Source organism: Lepidochelys olivacea (assembly GCF_965140295.1).
Source record: "Lepidochelys olivacea isolate rLepOli2 genome assembly, chromosome: 3".
Lineage (NCBI taxonomy): Eukaryota > Metazoa > Chordata > Testudines > Cheloniidae > Lepidochelys > Lepidochelys olivacea.
This window is the reverse complement of record NC_140413.1, coordinates 120,396,503-120,416,265: the sequence shown is the minus strand read 5'-3', so window position 1 is coordinate 120,416,265 and position 19,763 is coordinate 120,396,503. Positions and strand designations below refer to the sequence as shown.

Genomic DNA, 19,763 nt, shown 5'->3' with positions numbered 1-19,763 from the left:
AGTCCACAGGTCTGTACAGATTGAGTCTTTGTGCCAAATTACGATATGTACTGGGTGGTAGAGTCTAGAGGCCCCATCCCCACGGTGCTGGGCATTGTACAAACTCATGATAAAGAGGCAGCCCCCGCCCTAAAGACATTACAGTCTAAGGCTTGGTCTACGCTACCAACTTATGTTGGTATAACTGCATCGCTCAGGGGTGTGGAAAATCCACACCCCATGCAATGTAGTTATACTGCCCTAACCCCCCCCCCCCAGTGCACACAGCTACGTCAATGGAAGGGCTTCTCCCGCCAACATAGGTACTCCACCTCCCCGAGGCGGTAGCTAAGCTAAGTATGTAGTGTCTTCACTACGTGCTACAGCGGCACAGGTGCACCGGTTCAGCTGCAGCACTGTTACTGTAAAAGAAAAGGAGGACTAGCGGCACCTTAGAGACTAACCAATTTATTTGAGCATAAGCTTTCGTGAGCTACAGCTCACTTCATCAGATGCAACCGATGAAGTGAGCTGTAGCTCAAGAAAGCTTATGCTCAAATAAATTGGTTAGTCTTTAAGGTGCTGCTAGTCCTCCTTTTCTTTTTGTGAGTACAGACTAACACAGCTGCTACTCTGAAACCTGTCATATTACCGTAGACAAGCCCTGAGTAAGTGCGCGGTCCAAAATCAAAACGGTGTTTGGTTTACTATTTTTTGAGTGGAGAAAGGGGTATAGACTGAATTTGAATTAAGCCAGATGGTATCAAAGTGAATAGCAAATTAGTCACTGGGCCTAATTCACTGGGCACTAAAGGTATATCTACACTGCAAAAGATCCTGGTTCAACCGACTTGGACTAGCACCACGGGTCTAAAGATAGCAGTGTGGATGTCCCTGCTCCGACTGGTGCCCAGGCTCCGAGACACACACATCCCAGAGCCCAGGCTCCAGCCCAAGTATCTATACGTCTGTTTTTAGACCTGTAGCATAAGCCCCATGAGCTTAAGCCAGCTGACTCAGCTCTGAGATTCACTGCCACCGGCTGCCTTTTTTTTTTTTTTTTTTTTTTTTTTTTTGCAGCGTAGACGTACCCTGATATACATAGGCTCTGCTCTGCTGATTTCAACTGGGTTATGCCTGCTTACACTAGCAGTGCATTCCCATCAGTGGGTTCAACAAGTGCTACTCCGAAACAGGATTCTGTCACTGGGCCAGATTGTGACTGGCCTTTATGCAGTGCAGGGGTAGGGCACTACGAGTCTTTCCCCTCTGCAAGGTATAAAGGCCAGTCACAATTACAATCGCTGTGTTCAGGGGAGAGTAGGAACTGTTCAGTCTGTGTGTCCCCTGGCATGGCCTACCCTTTGCCCACTTCAAGCCAGCCTGCAGAACCAGACCAGAGTGCGAGAGGTAGCATGCAGCCCTCCTGAAGCGATGCAGTACTGGATGTGCTCCCTCTGTGCAATGGGAAGCCCTAGAAAGAATTCTGTCTGAGCTAGACTTTGACACGTTACTGTTACAAGAGCCCTGGGGAGGGGGACTCCCATCAACTGAGGTCAGCAACAACCATGCTGCTGAGCTGCACAGATAATAGTATGTTCACCCAGCTCGGGTACCAAACAGCAATGTTAAAGGGACACGATCAGACAGTTTAGGCCCAACATTTAGGTTTTATTATTTTAGAAAAAGCATTTATAAAACATAAATTAATAGGAATGTTTTAATGAAATGTAAAATAAATGTACACAAAGCCAGGAGTTTTTGTCTGGATTGAAACATTGCCCTGTAGTGTTTGCAACTCATGCTTGGGCACGAGAATTAGAACCAGAATGTGAATGTCTAAAAACAAAAGTGAGATTAACGTGTCTATGGATGTCCAAGCTGGATGAAGCACAAAGAGTAAACAGTCCAAGTAGTGAAACTACTGTAGAACTTTAAAATTTTTTTAGTTGTAAAACCCTAAGGTATCATTGAGCAACACAGGGAACGATGTTTGTGCTTTACATCTGATATAATATTCAACCTGAAAGTAATCTTTCAAGCACCATTTTTCCACTTTCACTAGATCACATAACACCCTAAACATTCTAGCTTCAATTCCTTTCTTTATTAAGGATGAGAAGTATCAATGCATAAGATGGCAACTACCAGTTCTGCTTATAATATAAAGTTATGTTTAAATTAACCCTTTTTGAAACCCCAAACCAGACCTCTGGCAATTTAAAGGAATAAAACAGCAATGTACTGTATTTAAATTATACAATTATTAGTCAACTTTTTACTTTTTTAAAAGTAACTTTCCACTAGGGCTCTAATAGCAGCAAAAAATGTTAGTTGAGTGCCAGTGGTTCTCAATCTTCATTGCACTGCAACCCCCTTCTGACAACAAAAATTACTACACGACCCCAGGAGAGGGGACTGAAGCTTGAGCTTGCCCGAGCCCCACTGCCCCGAGCAGGGGGGCCAAAGCCTGAGCCCCACCGCCCTGGGAGGGGGGGGCAAAGCCAAAGGGCTTCAGCCCCAGGCGGTGGGGGCCTGTAACCTAAGCCTCGCTGCCCAGGGCTAAAGCCCTTGGGCTTTGGTTTTGGCCCCGGGTGGTGGGGCTTGGGCTTAGGCTTCAGTCCTGGGCCCAGCAAGTCTAACGCCAGCCCTGGTGACCCCATTAAAACGGGGTTGTGACCCACTTTGGGGTCCCGACCCCTCAGTTTGAGAACCGCAGGACTACATTATTTGATAAGTTTCCCTGGCATCTGTTGAATAACATATTTGCAATTGCATCTCTCTCGCTGGTCCAATGCTAAGTATTGAAAGCTTTCCTGAGTAGCAACAAACTGACATGATACACGCTGGTTTCCTTGTTGCTCATGGGGTACTGAGGAGTCCGTTTCACACTACAGCAGCTTGCAAAAGCCCCAACCAGCAGAGGTACCTGGAGCTGTTTGCTTGCAAATGTAGAAAACAACACAGCACTGGGTTATACTCTGTTCACATTTGGAAACCTTTCTTTGCAACCAATAGGAGAGACTTTTTTTTTTTTAAATGAAAACTTACATGCTCCAGCAGTTGCTGGAACTCACCCAGGAAGCTTCCTACTCATCTGGATGGATGAGCAAGGGTAGTTTCCAAATACATACTGTAGTCATCTATTTTGTAATCACTGTTACAAGAACCAGACAATGCTTCTAGTAATTACCACGCCTTAATGAAGCTACCCACTAGTGTTTATACAAGATTATCTTTCCTATCAGTGTTTGTACATACACTATTCACTTCTGCACCAGTAAGTACAATTTTGTTCTGGTTTAGAGGAGGCCGTGGGAGCAGAATTGGGACTTAAATGTATGAAACCCCAGTTACTGGTACTTTTATAAGTGCCTCAGTAGGAAGAAGGCAGAGAGAGACCACAGTCCCTGCAGCTAAATTGGGGTGGGTGCTGGGTACACCTAAAAACATTGGCTGACATAGAGGCAAGTGGCTTTTCAAGAAAAGAGCAGGAAGAAGAGAGCCTGGCACCCAGTGGCAGGATCTAGCTCCTCCCTCTGCCTACTTAGGTCCTGATCCTGCAAACACTTACATACCTGCTTACTCTATGCACTCGTGTGTGTAAACTTTATAACAGGGGTCGGCAACCTATGGCACGCATGCCAAAGACAGCACGCGAGCCAATTTTTAATGGCACGCTGCTGCTCTTCTCCACCCCCCACCCACTGCTCACCTCTTGCAGGGCAGGCAAGCTTCCCCTTCCCCCTACCTCTTCCCCCTCCTTCTCTCCCTCCCTGCTGCCGATCAGCTGGCGGCCCTTGCCACAGAGGGGGAGAGCCTTGGGGAAGGGGTTGGAATTGGCATATTCCCTCCAGCCCCCTGCCGTGAGCTGCTCTGGGCAGGGGGCTGGGAGCACCCCCAAGACCCCAGCCCACACCCCCACCCCTCTGCCCTGACCCCTGCACCCCCACACACTCCCAGCCCTCTGCCCTCACCCCTGAACCCCCCACACACACACCCAGCCCTCTGTCCTGACCCCTGCACCCCTCCACAACTCCAGCCCTGACTCTGGCACCCCCCCCCACAAATATCCAGCCCCCCAGCCCTGACTCCTGCACCCTCCTCACATGCCCCCATCCCCCGACTCTTGCACCCCCCCCACATTCCCACCCCCACCCTGAGCACCAAACAGGAGCTGCCCAGGTAAGCGCTCCACACCCAAACCTCCTGCCCCAACCCTGAGCCCCCTCCCTCATTCTAGCTCCTGGCCAGACCCTACACCCCAACCCCCAGCCTGCTCCTTCACCCCAGCCCTGTGCTCAGTGCACTCCCACCCTCAGCTCAGTGCAGAGAGAGAGGAAGAGAATGGCTAGAAGGTAGGTATCCACTCTATGTGGGCAGGGCCGGGATCCCAGACTGGCAGTGGGCTGCGCGGGGCCGGCAGCCGGGACCCTGGATGTCAGGAGCCAGCGGACAGAAACCCAGACCGGCAGTGGGCTGAGCGGCTCAGCCCACTGCCAGTCTGGGGTCCCAGCCGCAGGCCCCACTCAGCCTGCTGCCAGCCTAGGTGAACGGAACCCCAGATTGGCAGCAGACTGAGCGGGCCGGTGGCATAAGATCAGCATTTTAATTTAATTTTAAATGAAGCTTCTTAAACATTTTGAAAACCTTGTTTACTTTACATACGACAATAGTTTAGTTATATAATATACAGACTTATAGAGAGAGACCTTCTAAAAAACGTTAAAATGTATTACTGGCACGTGAAACCTTAAATTAAAGTGAATAAATGAAGACTCGGCACACCGCTTCTGAAAGGTTGCTGACCCCTGCTCTATAACAGGGGTCGGCATTTTCAGGATCATAGCTGTGCTGAGGTGAAGGCAGCAGCAGCTTGTTCACCTCACCTGTGCTTCTCCTACTAACCAGAGAAAGGTGAGAACTTTTCAACAAGAAGCAAAACAAAGAGGAACCCGATCATGTGTCATCACACTGTGAGAAACAATACAGTCAGTATATTACCTAGGACTCAGAGTAACAGCCGTGTTAGTCTGTATTCGCAAAAAGAAAAGGAGTACTTGTGGCACCTTGTAGTTAGTCTCTAAGGTGCCACAAGTACTCCTTTTCTTTTTACCTAGGACTGTGCTTCGCGGCATCCTGTAAATAGGGTAGATTTAGAGGGACTAAGCTGATTCCGACTTTTTTCTGCCACCCTCACCAAACAGACCAAAAGACATTACACATACTCCCCTTCTACCAGTTCCAACAAACAAAATTATTATTTTTTTCCACTAAAAATCTTCCTATCCCACATGCAGTCTTGCTAGATCAGCTTTGACTTCCTTCCACACAGGCTTTCAGCAATCAGGGTCTATTTTGTAATACCATGTAGGTCAAGGAAAATGTTATCACTTTACAAAATGAGGTTTTGGGCCAGGATTGCTGCCAGTGCATTAGGATGTTAAATTAACAAAAATCAGATTTAGCAATTTTCTAGAAACTAAACATTATCACTCCAAAAAGAAGCCCTAGGAATAGCACTTCAGAGAGGTTAGTTCCTAGGGCTTCTGTATTATACTGGAAATATTCACATTCTAGCAAGCTGATTTACACACACACACCCACACACCCCATAGTATATACTTTTTAATTTAACATCCCAACAAAAGTCTGGTAATAGAATAACGAAAACACATTGTGTAACGTGTAGCATGAGTTAGTCTATTGGTAAACATGGCAGCATACATAGCAAAAGCCCGCTCAAACTCCTCTGATGAACTTAAGGCCAACTGTTGTGTAACATTCAAGTCATAAAACACCTGTGACTGTGGCGGCTTAGTTATCTTAACATGGCAATATATTATTTTAATATCTAACTTGCTAGGACATGTAGACCTAGCCCATCAGGAACAATTTATGCATAATTAGCATAGTTTTCTAATGTAGAACAAATATGAATCCTATAGACTACATTCATCACTAATAAGCTTCACCCTCAAGTGCACAAAACATGTATTCAACAATTTGCCCACACAATGCAATGCATCAGTGCTTATATAGAACATGTTCCAACAGACTACAAAAGATTCCAAAAATAAAAGGATAATTTGACATTTAAGAATGCAAACAAAGTTTTAAGAATGCAAACACAGTTTTGAACTTTGCCATATAATTATCTCCGCAGGAGAGAAAAATGGATCACACTGTGGGTTCTTTTCTGTATTTTAGTAAATATAAAACATGTTCAAATTACATGTTAATCAACGTACAGCAGTCAAATAGTTTGTGCATTATTTGTTTGACTACTAAGAGCAGCTAGGGAAAGAACTGTATGTACAATTACAAAGAAAATTAGTTTTAAAATAGCAGATGTATATAAAATGTGTAATTATTATGATTATTAAAAAGAAAAGGAGTACTTGTGGCACCTTAGAGACTAACAAATTTATTTGAGCATAAGCTTTCGTGAGCTACAGATTACTTCACTGGATGCATTCAATGGAGTCTATTTTCCACTGAATGCATCTGATGAAGTGAGCTGTAGCTCACGAAAGCTTATGCTCAAATAAATTTGTTAGTCTCTAAGGTGCCACAAGTACTCCTTTTCTTTTTGCGAATACAGACTAACACGGCTGCTACTCTGAAACCTATGATTATTAAGCATTTGTATTGCAGTAGCATCTAAAGGCCAAAAGCAGGTGGGCCCCCATTGTGCTAGGCACTGTACAAACATATAATAAGTGGCAGTCTCTGCCCCAAAGAGGTTGCAAACTGAATTTTACCCTTGTCTCACATCCTTTGACTCCAATCCTGCAAATACTTATGTATTTGCATAACTTTATTACTGCAGGTAGTCCCATTGACATCATTTCACTGGATTCAGTCATAGTAATAAAGTTAAGCACATGCCTATATGTTTGCAGCTCTGGGGCCTTAGTATGTTGCGCATTTTCACAGATTGTATGGTCCTCAAGGCAGGGACAGTGTTTGCCTCTATGTTCTCCAACCTGCAATCTTTGAGAGATTTGTTTTTCATAATAATAATTTTCCCCACTATTCTTCATAAGTGAAAGTTGCTTCTTCAGCAGAGGCTAACGCTTAATGTTCTTCTAATGTGAATTCCATGAAGAACTGTTCTCTTTCAAAATGGCTGCCCTCTTCCATTGTTCTAAAATGAGACTGAAGCTGTAGGGCTGCCACTGGCAAAATGCCCTCTTTCAAAATGCACTGTTAATGCACCCAAACAACCTTAACTTCACCCCATGGGGACACCATAAGGAAAAAAATTAAAAATCAAATGTATGTTTAAATATCAATTTAATCTAATCTAGGACTACAAACACTATTTATTATGCACTAACCATAATTGTCTGGCTATTACGTGGCATCACTATAGGGAGGAGTTAAGGTTGTTTGAATGCTATAGATGCATTTCCATATCTAAATATATCTTTTAAATTAAATTTAACTCTAAATTTCCTTGGCTTGTAATGTTGGCTTTGGAGATAATTACAACAGCCTCATAGAGCCTTTCCCATTACAGATATGTATGCCAATCTTAACTCCATTTTATTATATTTTTTATCTGGAAATATGAAAAAGACATTGTATGCAGTACAACACACTAGAAATACAGACAGACACAAGGACAACGGAAATTGTAATTTTGATTAATTCAGAGGCTTGCAAGGGGAAAAAGAGTGTCCAGTCATTTGCTCTGAATGTGATTTTAAGTTTTTCATTGTACAAAACAAAGATGTTCTAAGTTATGAGGTGGCCAAAGATTTACAAACTTGAAACATTGGGCTTAGATCAGTTTCTAGTTTTGTTTTAAATTTTTTGCTTGTAAAATCCCTGTTTCCATACTTGCTATCATTCCATTCTGCCATTTTAACTAATAGTGGTGGGGAAGGGAAAATATATATATATTTTTTTAAATGGGAAAAGAATAAAGTATGAGCCTCTTTTTGTGCATAATAAACAAAGGAACTGACACCCTCCCCCTCAAAAAAAAAAAACCAACTTCAAATGTCCCCTGGCCCTAGTCCTCAATGACTAATGGTTGCTTGATAACTATGAAAAAATATTTTTAAATAAAATTATTAGGGATTGACATTTATTTTTGCCATGTTCAGCAAAGAATTTCTCACCATTTTATGTATATAAGAGGATATTTCTCTATAGAGTTGCACATCAGTGTTGCAGGCGTAGGTTTTTGTCTCTAAAGAACATGGAAGTTTAAACCCATATGAAGTTGCACAAAAGTACAATTGCACAACTCTATAGTGCCACAGGTATTTTTTGGTTTTGTTTTTATCTTCCTTTAAGGATAGGGAAATTAGATAACCAAGCCAAAGGTAACGTAACTTCAGGCTGTAAATCTGAAACACACAAAAAAATTCAGCAGTGAACCCCACAAGAAATAAAGTATCCTTTGATGTAAATATTCCAATAGAGTGAGGCAATAACAAATCAGCAGCAGTAGGACTAGCCAAAAATTCTCCATTAAACAAATTTTTCCTGATGTGTCTGCTTTTCACAGAAAATTTAGGTTTTTTTAATTAAAAAAAAGAATGCACAAAAACGCATTGAAAACGTTAATATTTCAATTTGGATGTGTTTCCATAGTGCACCATGGAAGTTGAAGTTCAGTTTCCTCATGTCCCCATTCTCTTCTATGGGCCAGGCTCCCAGCAGGACTTCATCTCCCATGATGCACCCCGGTAATGGAACTCCTATGAGGCATCACCTCACCACGAAAGGAGACCATGCTGCATTATGAGAGATGTAGTCCAATCAGAAAGCCCATCTTATACAGAAGAATGGGAGTATAAGACACTTGAACTGCAACTCCCATGAGGCACCACAACATTTCAGAATAATAGTATTTTGTTTTTGACTGAAATGTTTCAATTTTTTTGCCAAAAAGTCCAAATTTTCCACAGAAAAAAAGACTTTTTTTCCCCCAACCAGTTCTAAATTATCAAAGAATGATAAAAATCTTAACGTTTATAACATGAACTCAGTCACATCACATACATTGTATGGTAATGCACATTATTATTTGTTAAGTGCTGACAATGTGCTTAGCACTGTACAAAGCATATATTACACAGTTCTCACCCCAAAGAATTTACAGTCTAAGGCTGTAAGTTGCCCTGTGTATGTGGACTTCTATTCCTGGACAGAGCCACAATGAAAATAATGGGTGCTCCACCGTGACAATGTGATACTAATGCAATCATGTGCCAGCAATGCCCCTCTGCCATGTACATTGGCCCAACCAGACAGTCTCTATGTAAAAGAATAAATGGACACAAATCAGACATCAGGAATGGTAATATACAAAAGCCAGTAGGAGAACACTTCAATCTCCCTGGACATTCAATAACTGATTTAAAAGTAGCCATCCTTCAACAAAAAAACTTCAAAAACAGACTTCAAAGAGAAACTGCAGAGCTACAATTCATTTGCAAACTTAACACCATTAATTTGGGTTTGAATAGGGACTGGGAGTGGCTGGCTCACTACAAAAGCAATTTTCACTCTCTTGGTATTGACGCCTCCTCATCCATTATTGGGAGTGGACCACATCCACCCTGACTGTATTGGCCTTGTCAACACCTTACAAGTGGAGAACCAGTAACTCCCTTCTCTTCATGTGCCAATATATTTTTGCCTGTATCTGTAATTTTCACTCCACGCATCTGAAGAAGTGGATCTTTTTACCCACGAAAGCTTATGCCCAAATAAATATGTTAGTCTTTAAGGTGCCACCAGATTCCTCGTTGTTTTTGTGGATACAGATTAACATGCCACAGTGATATGTTCACACAGATCCAACTTCAGGTACAGGACCTAACTGTTATAGACTTAACAGCCTCATAACCAAAAATACTATATGTGCAACAAGATCAAAGTTAACATTGCTATTGAACTTTGACCTCTCAGTTGCCTGACCTTGTTGTGACCAGTTTGCAACCTTAATGTTGCATTAAAATAGGTTAACTGTCAAAACCTACCTACACAGGATGTATAATACATGGGTACAGAAATGTTTGCTGAGGCTATGACACCTGGGCCATTGGCAAGGGTTGAACCTAGAACCCTCAGTTCTAAAATGAGCCTCTTACACTCCAATTAGATAGTATTTGGGCCCTGTCCTCATTAAGGAAATTCACACCAGCCTAACTACATACAGTACAAACCACAAACTGCTCTAGTTCAAAGCAGGGCTTTCTTTGAAGTAGATTAATCTGGTAACAAACTGAAGTAAATCACATTAGTGTAAACTCTACTTTGAACTGATACCACATGTCTACCTTAATGGTTTGCACCAGATGTAGCTTCCTTGATGTAGTTACACCAATGTGAATTTTCTGAATGTACTCAGAAACCCTTCCCTTTACTCTGGAACCTTGTCTTTTTTCCCTCCTTACATTTTCCATTATTGGTAGAAAGCAGTGCAGCCCCGTTGCTGGTAACAACGATGGGAGCACTGGTGTATACAGACTATCCACATTTTAACAATGCATTCTCTAGAAAACACAATGGTTAATATGCAGGTGACTCCTGGCAACCTGGGCCCATATCTGCAGGCACCTCCCTACCTCTTTCAACACCTAAATTCTCCACTTAGGTGCCTGTGATGTTCCAAAAGCTCTCATTCACTCTATCCAGTGCTTAATTTGTAATGAAAGAGATGCTGGGGCTCAAACAATTTTTTTTACATTCATAAATGACACAGCAAGCCCAGAGGTGCTGGGGCTACGAACTGCCAAGCCTAGAGGTGCCAGGGCTCAGCCCTGGTACAAATTAAGCACTGACCTTACCCCACAGGGGCCAAAATGCCCTAGGTGCTTAAGTTTCCAAAGGTCAGTATTTGCACTGTCCCCTAAATGTTGAGCTGACCCACAGCTAACAAGCTGCTCAGAGCCCTAGCTCAAGCCAAAGCCCCAGAGGTGGCAGTCTCAAACTAGGCAGGGGAATGCTTATCTTGCCAGTGAGGCCTGATCATGCAGGTGTACTCTGAGCTGGGTTCTATCTAACATCAGATGCCCATCAGAACCTGCTGCAGGAGAGCTAGAGACAGACTACTGAAAGGTGCAGGGATAACACTAGATCTGCAAAAAAGCCAGCTGGAACACAAGGAAATGTAGGGTGAGTATGAGAAAGGTGTGATGCCTGAGCAGGAGACAGACACACACAGATGGTTTTGGCTGCTAGGACATAGACTACCTAAGCAGTAGACCTGGTTTCTGTACCTAACTTCAGGAAGGGGTGGTCGCTAACGATCCCAAGTGGCAGAAGGTGCCTACCTCTGGCCTGTTAGCCAGGTGTACCATGCCAGCCACTTAGGTACCTACGCTCTTCCTCCCCTTTCCTCTGCATTTCATTCCTGGTTAGCTTCAGGTGGCTCCCAGAACTCAGTAGGTGGCCAGCTTCTGAAAGTCCCTTCCCTGAGCACCTCCCTCTCTCCATGCACTGTATGGGGCAGTGGTTCTCAACGTGGGGTACTTGTATCTCTGGGGGTACATCAACTCATCTAGATATTTGCCTAGTTTTACAACAGACTACATAAAATGCACTAGCAAAGTCAGTACAAACAAATTTCATACGATGATTTGTTTATACTGCTCTATAAACTGTACACTGAAATATAAGTACAAAATCTATATTCCGATTTATTTTATAATTATATGGTAAAAATGAGAAAGTAAGCAATTTTTCAGTAATAGTGTGCTGTGAGACTTTTGTATTTTTATGTCTGATTTTGTAAGCCAGTAGTTTTTAAATGAGGTGCAACTTAGGGGTACACAAGACAACTATAGTCTGGAAAGGTTCAGAGTCACTAATATGGGGAACCTGAACACCTAATTTGGGGCTGAAAGTTTCACCAGGTGGCCAGGCAGCTGGGGTTAGGCGTTACAGTGCTGATCTCTGAGTAACGCCTACGAGCTTTAAGGCTCTGGGCCCACCTCTACACTAGTACCCCTACTGTTGATACTGCAGATGAGGCTGTGCCAACAGTAATTACAGTGAGGGGGAGGAAGGGGAAGTCTTGTGTCTCCCTGGCCTTACTGTCCCGCAGTGGGGAGGAGGCACCAGCCCCCCGACAGGTGTAATTGTCAGAGCCTTAGCCCTCTGCAGAGCAGGCCAAACTTTCAGGCGTGTAGGGGATCCTGATAACAACAGCCCAGCCCAGGGCAGATCCAGCCCGGGACACCCTGAGCACATTAGAAAATCTGCCCTTAGTTTGGTGCCTAACTGGGAGCTGAGCTCTTTGGAAATCTGGCTCTGGACGCTTAGCCCTTCGATGCTGGTCTGTGCCGGCATGAACCCGCCCCGCGCCCTGCCCGCCAGAGGCACTTACTGAGGGTGGCCACGGTGCCGGCCTCCAGCAGCAGACAGTCGCGGCGGCTGCGCGCCTCCAGCAGGGCGCTTGGAGCCGGCTCCTGCTTCCAGAGCAGCCGCAGCCCTTTGGTCGGAGCCATGGGGGCGGCTGGCCATGGGGAGCAAGGCGCAGGAGGTGCCAGGGGAACGGACCCGCTCCCCGCCAAAAACTGAGGCACCCACAACGGGGAGCGGGCAGCAGAGAAAGCGCCGCCGCTTCCCCCCTTCCGGGGACCTCCCTGGGGTCCAGGAGAGACACGGCTCCCTGCAGTACCGCCCCAAAGTCACCGAGTGGGCTGGGGGCAGAGAAAGCACCGCCGCGTCTCCCCTCGCCGGGCTCAGAGCCGCCCCCACACGAAGGGGAGCCGGGGGCGCACCAGGCTCGCCGCGAGCTTCCAGCCCCGAAAAAGTCTCCAGCAACTCGGCGGGGAAACAGAAAGTGTCGCTGTTTCCTTCTCCCCTCCCCGCCAACGCAGCGCCGCCCCGGCTCCTTGCAGCCCTCCCCCAGGCGAAGGGTGACCTGGCTGGATTGCCGGAGCGTCCTTGGCTCCAGCGGCCGCCCGCTGCGCCTCGCTTTCTCGCGCTCCCCGCGGCGCCTGTCCCGTGTAAACTAGGCGTTGACTTGGTTCCTCCCTTCTCCAGCGGCGGCGGCTCCTCCCGCTCCGGGACAGGTAAAAGCCATTGCCCGTCTGTCTCCCGCCCCGCGGGAAGGGCGGGGTTGGAATCGCAGCTCCGCGGGGAGGAGGCAGCTGCTGCGCTGCTCCCAGACTAAGAAAACAAGGCGAGGAGAGCCGTCCCACAGCCGGCACCCGCCTGACTTGGAGAAGTGAAGTGGCAGTTCCAGGCTCATGCTTGGGGAGCTAATGAGACAGGCACGATCCAGAGACTCCGAAACTTTGACACAGATCAGATCTGGATCCCAACAAGCAAAACTCACCACACTGCACCGCGTGCTGCATCCCTGACGGACAGCAACCAATACCGCACTCTTATCTAGTGTCTTTCAAGTGGGGCGCCCAAAGTGTTGTATAAACGTGAACTAATAACGAGAGGGCATAAAATAATTTACAAGGTAAGCTAAGGAGTGATTAAAAATCCTAACAACATATCACATGAAAATATGCCGAATGCCAATCCACGCAATAGGGAACTTTTCATATTGGTACAGACAGAACATCTATCCTAGCCAACCTTGTATCCATTAAACACACCTTTACCATTGAGAACCTGGGATGGTCCTAGCTGCACTGGTGGAAGTCAAGCTCCCGCCTGCCTAAATTTCTCAAGAGAGACAAGGTGGGTGAGGTAAAATATTTTTAATTTTTAGTTGGTCCAATAAAATCTTGTCTTTCTAATATCCTGGGACCAACACCGCTACTATGCTGCAAACAACAATGGTAAATTTTCCCAGGCAGTTTTCTTGTATTGCTTCTCACTTCCTGTTCTAAACAGTTGTGTAGCCTTATTAAACAGCTCCCCTATTTTTCTCCAGAAGTGGCTGCAGTTCAGTGGTCAGGTGACTTATATTTATGTAAGTAGATACTAGAATTCTTTGCACACTCAAAGTGAATGCCAGCTCTGACCCCTAGTTTGTAAAATGCTTTGGGCTGAAAGATGCTATATACATGTATGTTATTTTATAATTAATAATTCTCTTGTTTCTTCTAACAATGTCCAGGAATAGAGCTTGGCAAAAAAATTAAGATGAAACTTTTTTTGGAGAAAAATGCAGATTCGGTGACAATGAACTGTTTTTTACAAATTTGTTGATTTTGCAAAATTGTTCATTTGGAAAACAAATTTGTTTCAAAAGTTCCTTTGATTTATTAAAAAGTTTGAAATCTACAGTTTTATTCAGCCCAAAATGTGTGTGTGGTTTTGTTTTGCTTTTACTTTTCAGTTTTCCAAAAATTTTGATTGATTCAAAATAACTTTTTAAAGAACTTTTTAAAATTGCCAATTACTTAAAAAAAAAAATCCCATTATTTGCCTAGCTTTATCCAGGAACCTCCTTCGCTTTCTAGTAGTGCAGTGTTCCTCCGATATTTCCTTATTGAGTCATTAAAAGAGAGCTGCCAGATTTTCCCAGAATGCAATTAATACAAACAGATAGCAAGGCAGGTGTGGGTGGATATGCAAATATGCAAACACAGCTTTGCTGGCTATGTGGAAACAAACAGAAGTAGGTTACTTAACCTCAGTTGAGGTGACTGTGCTTCTAACCAGTTACAAAACAATTGTGGCTGTAGTTGTAGTGTGGATGAACCCCAATTTAAGTATTCAGGGAAACAATGAAACACAAAATGCTGCCTATTATTTGCTTTTTATTAATGCCTGGGGACATTAGTCAAGACTCCAGTGTGCTAGTCCCTTTATGGACACACAGTGTAAATACAGTCTCATGGAGTTCAACTTCAACAAACTTCAAAAAAAAGAAATCTGTTTATAGAACTCTAAGGCCATGTCTACTCTACCATTTTTATCAGTAAAATTTATGGTGCTCAGGGGTGTGAAAAAAACCACACCCCTGAGTAGCATAAATTTCACCAGCATAAGTGGTAGTGTGCACAGCACGATGTTGGAAGGAGAGCTTCTCCCGCAGACATAGGGCATGGCTACGCTTGCAGATGTAGAGCGCTTTGAGTTAAACCCGTCTTCGTAGAGCACAGTAGGGAAAGCGCTGCAGTCTGTCCACACTGACAGCTGCAAGCGCACTGACGTGGACACATTTGCAGTGGCATAAAGAGCGGTGCATTATGGGCAGCTATCCCACAGAGCACATCTTCCCATTCCGGCACTGTGGCTTGTGGGAAGGGGGGGGGGGCATTCTGGGTCCTGTCCCAATACCCCGTGATGCATCAGTTTGCATCCCAGCAATCCCTGTGCTTCTGCCACATTTGGCACCATCTTTCAACGTTTTTTGTACTGCGCGCTCTGTCTTCCCTTTCGGTCTGCGGGACTGGAGCCTGAACTGCTGAGGAGTATGTTGATGAGTCTCGCCAGCATGTCACAGTCGAGTTACTCCTTAAGATCTAAACTGATAGTGAGCCGATATCATGATCGGAGCCCTCAAGTAACACACATGACAAGAGTTTGCTTGTGGCATTCACGGACATGCTCACTACCATGGAACGCCGCTTTTGGGCTTGGGAAACAAGTACTGAGTGGTGGGATCACATTGTCATGCAATTCTGGGATGACGAGCAGTGGCTGCAGAACTTTCGGATGAGAAAAACCACTTTCATGGGACTGTGTGAGGAGCTCACCCCCACTCTGCAGCACAAGGACACGAGATTGAGAGCTCTCCTGACGGTGGAGAAGTGGGTGGCTATTATAATCTGGAAGCTGGTAAATCCAGACAGCTATCGATCGGTCGCTAATCAGTTTGGAGTGGGAAAGTTGACCACTGGAATCATGTTGATGCAAGTTTGCAGGGCCATTAATCGCATCCTGCTCAGAAGAACCATGACTCTGGGTAACATGTATGACATTGTGGATGGCTTTGCGCAAATGGGTTTCCCTAACTGCAGAGGGGCGATAGATGGCACACACATTCCAATTCTGGCACCAGCCCACCTAGCCTCAGAATACGTTAATCGGAAGGGGTATTTCTCTATGGTTCTCCAGGCACTTGTGGATCACCATGGGCGTTTCATTGATATTAACACAGGCTGGCCTGGAAAGGTGCATGACATACACATCTTTTAGAACACTGGCCTGTTCAGGAAGCTGCAAGCCGGGACTTTTTTCTCAGACCAGAAGATCACCGTAGGGGAAGTCAAAATGCCCATTGTGAGCCTTGGAGATCCCGCTTACCCTTTAATGCCGTGGCTCATGGAACCCTATACAGGGAACCTTGACAGCAGCAAGGAGCAGTTCAACAACAGGCTGAGCCGGTGCAGAATGACTGGGGAGTGTGCTTTTGGCCGTTTAAAGGGCCACTGGTGCTCTCTGTATGGGAAGCTGGACCTGGCCAATGACCGCATCCCTGTGGCTATATCTGTGTGCTATACCTGCCATAACATTTGAGAAGGGAAGAGTGAACGATTCACTCAGGCACGGAGGTTCAACACCTGGAGGCTGAATTTGAACAGCCAGAGAGCAGGGCTATTAGAGGGGCCCAGCGTGGGGCTGCAAGGATTAGGGATGCCTTGAGGGAGCAATTTGAGGCTGAAAGCCACCAGTTATGTCTGGTGCCCTGCATGGGAGTGAAGTGCAGTGATTCCAATGTTAGTAGGAATCTGTATTTGCTACGCTGACTTGCAGTGCCTGTTTCTTTCCTGGGCTAAGGTATCTTTTACTTTATGCAATAATAAAGAATGTTTTCAAAGCCAAACAATCCATTTATTGAAAAGAAACACAACTGCTTGGGAAACAGAAAGGGCTAGGTGGTGCAGTGGGGAACGGTCAATCACAGATTTGCGTATGTCCTGTTCTCATATTCAGCCTTCCTGTCTGGAGTGCTGTGCAATGAGTGTTGCACTTCAGGGTGGCTATACTGCATGGTGATGGGGGTTGAGTACAGCGGGTAAGAGTCGTAGTTTTCAGGGCTGGGTGGTGAAGCTGCAGGTGTTGGAGGCAGCTGGTGGTGATAAGAACCCAGATATTGGGGAAAGTGGGTTGGAGGTGACGTGGGGGCACAAGGGAAAGAGTTTTAGGACAAGGGTGGTGGGGGTGGGCGCAGGCACAGTAGTGCTCTGCCTGCATGGCTACGAGTGCCTGGATAGAGTCCACTTGGTGCTCCATGATTCTTATCAGCCGATCTGTGCTTTGCTGCAGGAGCTCCACGCTTTTGTGCTGGCGTTCCTCATTCTGCTGGCGGATCCTCCTTTTACTGTCCCACCACTCCTGCACTTTTTGATTTTCATTACTTGAATGATGCATTACTTCATGCAACATGTCTTCCTTGCTTCTCTGTGGCCTCTTTCTGATTCTTCGGAGTCTTTCGGCCAGTGATAACACGGATGGCTGAGATCTCAAGGTTGCATTTGTAAAGGCAAAATGTAACACTTAACAGAGGCAGCATTGTTGACACCAGACGGAGCAATGATTCCCCTGTACTTAAGGGCAAGCACAGTCTACACAATAGCATAATTTGCCCATCCCAAAGCAAGCGCACATAACCCACGGGAGGCCCAAAATGGGAGTAAGCACAGGGTCAAGCGTGACTGATTGTTTCACAGCTGTACTGTCCTCTGGGTTTCTGTGCCTTGGGGAGAGCCAACAGTGGCAGGGAGCCTCTATACTGAACACTGTACCCACATTTTCCATGGGAGTTCGTCCTGGAAGATATCTCACTGCTGTGGGTGACCTGGGAATCAAGGGAGGGTCTTCTACTGCAATGCGGCTTCCGCCCTGGCCCATATGCAGCTTGCCTTTCTGCAGCAGTGGTCCCCCCGCCCCTCACTGCACCGTGGCGAAGACAAATTAGCCTGACTGGGACAAGGACCACAGTGGCTCTCTCGAGAAGCCTGCCCAAGCGCATTGTCCAAGTTCTGGATGAAACCTTTGAAGAGATCCTGGAGGCCGATTACCGCGAAGTGAGAGAGCACATCAACGCCCTATTCCGCATCTAGGCGTGCATGCAGCCCTAATCTTCCTCGCTCCAAGAGTCCACACTGAATAACTTCCTTCCCAAAATAATAGCCACTTACTGGGAACCTCCTTTGGTGTTTGTCCTTCCCCAAGCACCGGCCGCGGCGGCTGCCATTTGTTAAGGTGGTTTTATGATGTTAATGGGAGAGATCTCTCCTTTTGGGATAAAACAGCTACACGAGCACTCTTACAGTGGTGCAGCTGCATTGATACAATTGTGCCGCTGTAAGGTCTCTAGTGTACACATGGCCCAACCTGAGCAATGTAGTTATACCAGTATAGGTCTTTAGTGTAGACCAGACCTTAGTAGCAATAGTTAAAAGAAAAAGACAAAAAAAAATCACATTTAAGTTTATGGGGCCCCTTCAAGAAAGAAAATGGTAATGGGATCTGGTGGAAACAGTAGGTTTCAGTGTTAAATTTGGCATTGTGTCTGGATTAGGATTCTTGGGACAGTATGTAAGATTAGGTGAATGAGTGAGAGCTAACCTATAGGAAGTCACTCAAATTAAATGCTTTGTGGGGTATGTCAGTGACCAGGATGAGAGGATATACAAGTGCAGCTCAAAGTTTGTTTTCACTGGATGTAAGAAATGCACTGAATAGTATGAACATTTCACATCCTAAACAGAACAGGGACATTTTTCTTACCATGGGTTTTTTGTAGGGAGACAGGCAGGCCAAGAATCTATTTCCATCTTTGTCATCTTTCCCCATGATCTTTTTTCCCTAGTTATGATTAAGTGGCAGCAGTCTCGCATGTGGGATCAGAGTTGCCTAATAATTCAGTATCCTAGATGATGAGGGAAGGTTGATTTATAGGTAACATGCTCTTTTGTAAATCTGGTGCTGTATCATTCACTTATGTATAAATGTGTCTGTTGCCTTCAAGGAATGATTGCTAGAGCATCCTGTTCTCATGATTAAACTCTTCCCATACATCATTAGGAGTGTACTGTCACTTGGAGGACAATGACATGTCAGAGATTCAATAGTACCTGTGGTTGTAATTCATTTGTACTTGCAATATGCAGTAGAAAACATTAGTGACATGAAGACACCAGTCAGGATTATTAACAGAGAGCTCAATATCTGAATTGTTAAAGAAAATACTTGCCTGGCATAGGACTGGGGTGGTAACAATACACTTTCTTTTAAGCACAACAAATCAGGTTCAGAGAACAAAATGTAAAAGCAGAGGCAGGTGAAGATGGAGTATTGGAAACAATTTAGCTGTGCAATACAGTTGAGCATGGTCTATAAATCTGTTTTTATGGGAGTCTTACTTCATGTTTTGGAAAGGCATTAGTCTCTTTAAGGGAGCTCACATTCTGAGCAGTTCTCCATTAACACATTCTCTCACTTGATGGATACTTTGTTCGTGGGTGGGATGGCATGTTTTTTTTGGTCATTGAAAAAGTAGTGTGTCCTTCAAATAGACTTTGTGTTCAAAGGCAACTACAGTGGAATCTTACATTGCTAAGAGAGCAACTAGCATAAGCTGCTTAATAGAGAAAAGTGCTGAAGAAAGCTGGACAGTTTGTTAAAATATATACTGGAACGGTTTGCAAAGGTTTACTTTTTTTTATTTTATAGGATACAAAATCAGAATATCTGAATAACACAAACCTTGTCTTATGCACTGTATGTAAATCCATTTTTCATGTAATGTAATGAAAACACTGTGGTATGAAGTTTGCCTTCTAATTGACATTCTGACACCAGCTATCTTTGACTGTGGCCCAGTTTGTATATGGGTGTTGTCGCACATGACTGGGTTCCATATTCAAGGGAAATGTTCTCCATCTTAGAAA

General features: G+C 44.9%; 1 protein-coding gene across 2 annotated transcripts in view; it reads right to left on the bottom strand.

Annotated features, from left to right (window-relative positions):
• SYNJ2 (synaptojanin 2) overlaps positions 1–14,039 on the bottom strand; it is a 97,663-nt gene extending 83,624 nt beyond the window's left edge. For both annotated transcript variants that reach the window (XM_084624696.1, XM_084624697.1), the window contains exon 1: positions 12,335–14,039. In XM_084624696.1, coding sequence (XP_084480822.1) covers positions 12,335–12,455 — 121 coding nt within the window. In that variant the 5' untranslated portion in view covers positions 12,456–14,039. The remainder of the gene's footprint in view (positions 1–12,334) is intronic.
• Positions 14,040–19,763: the final 5,724 nt, after the last annotated feature.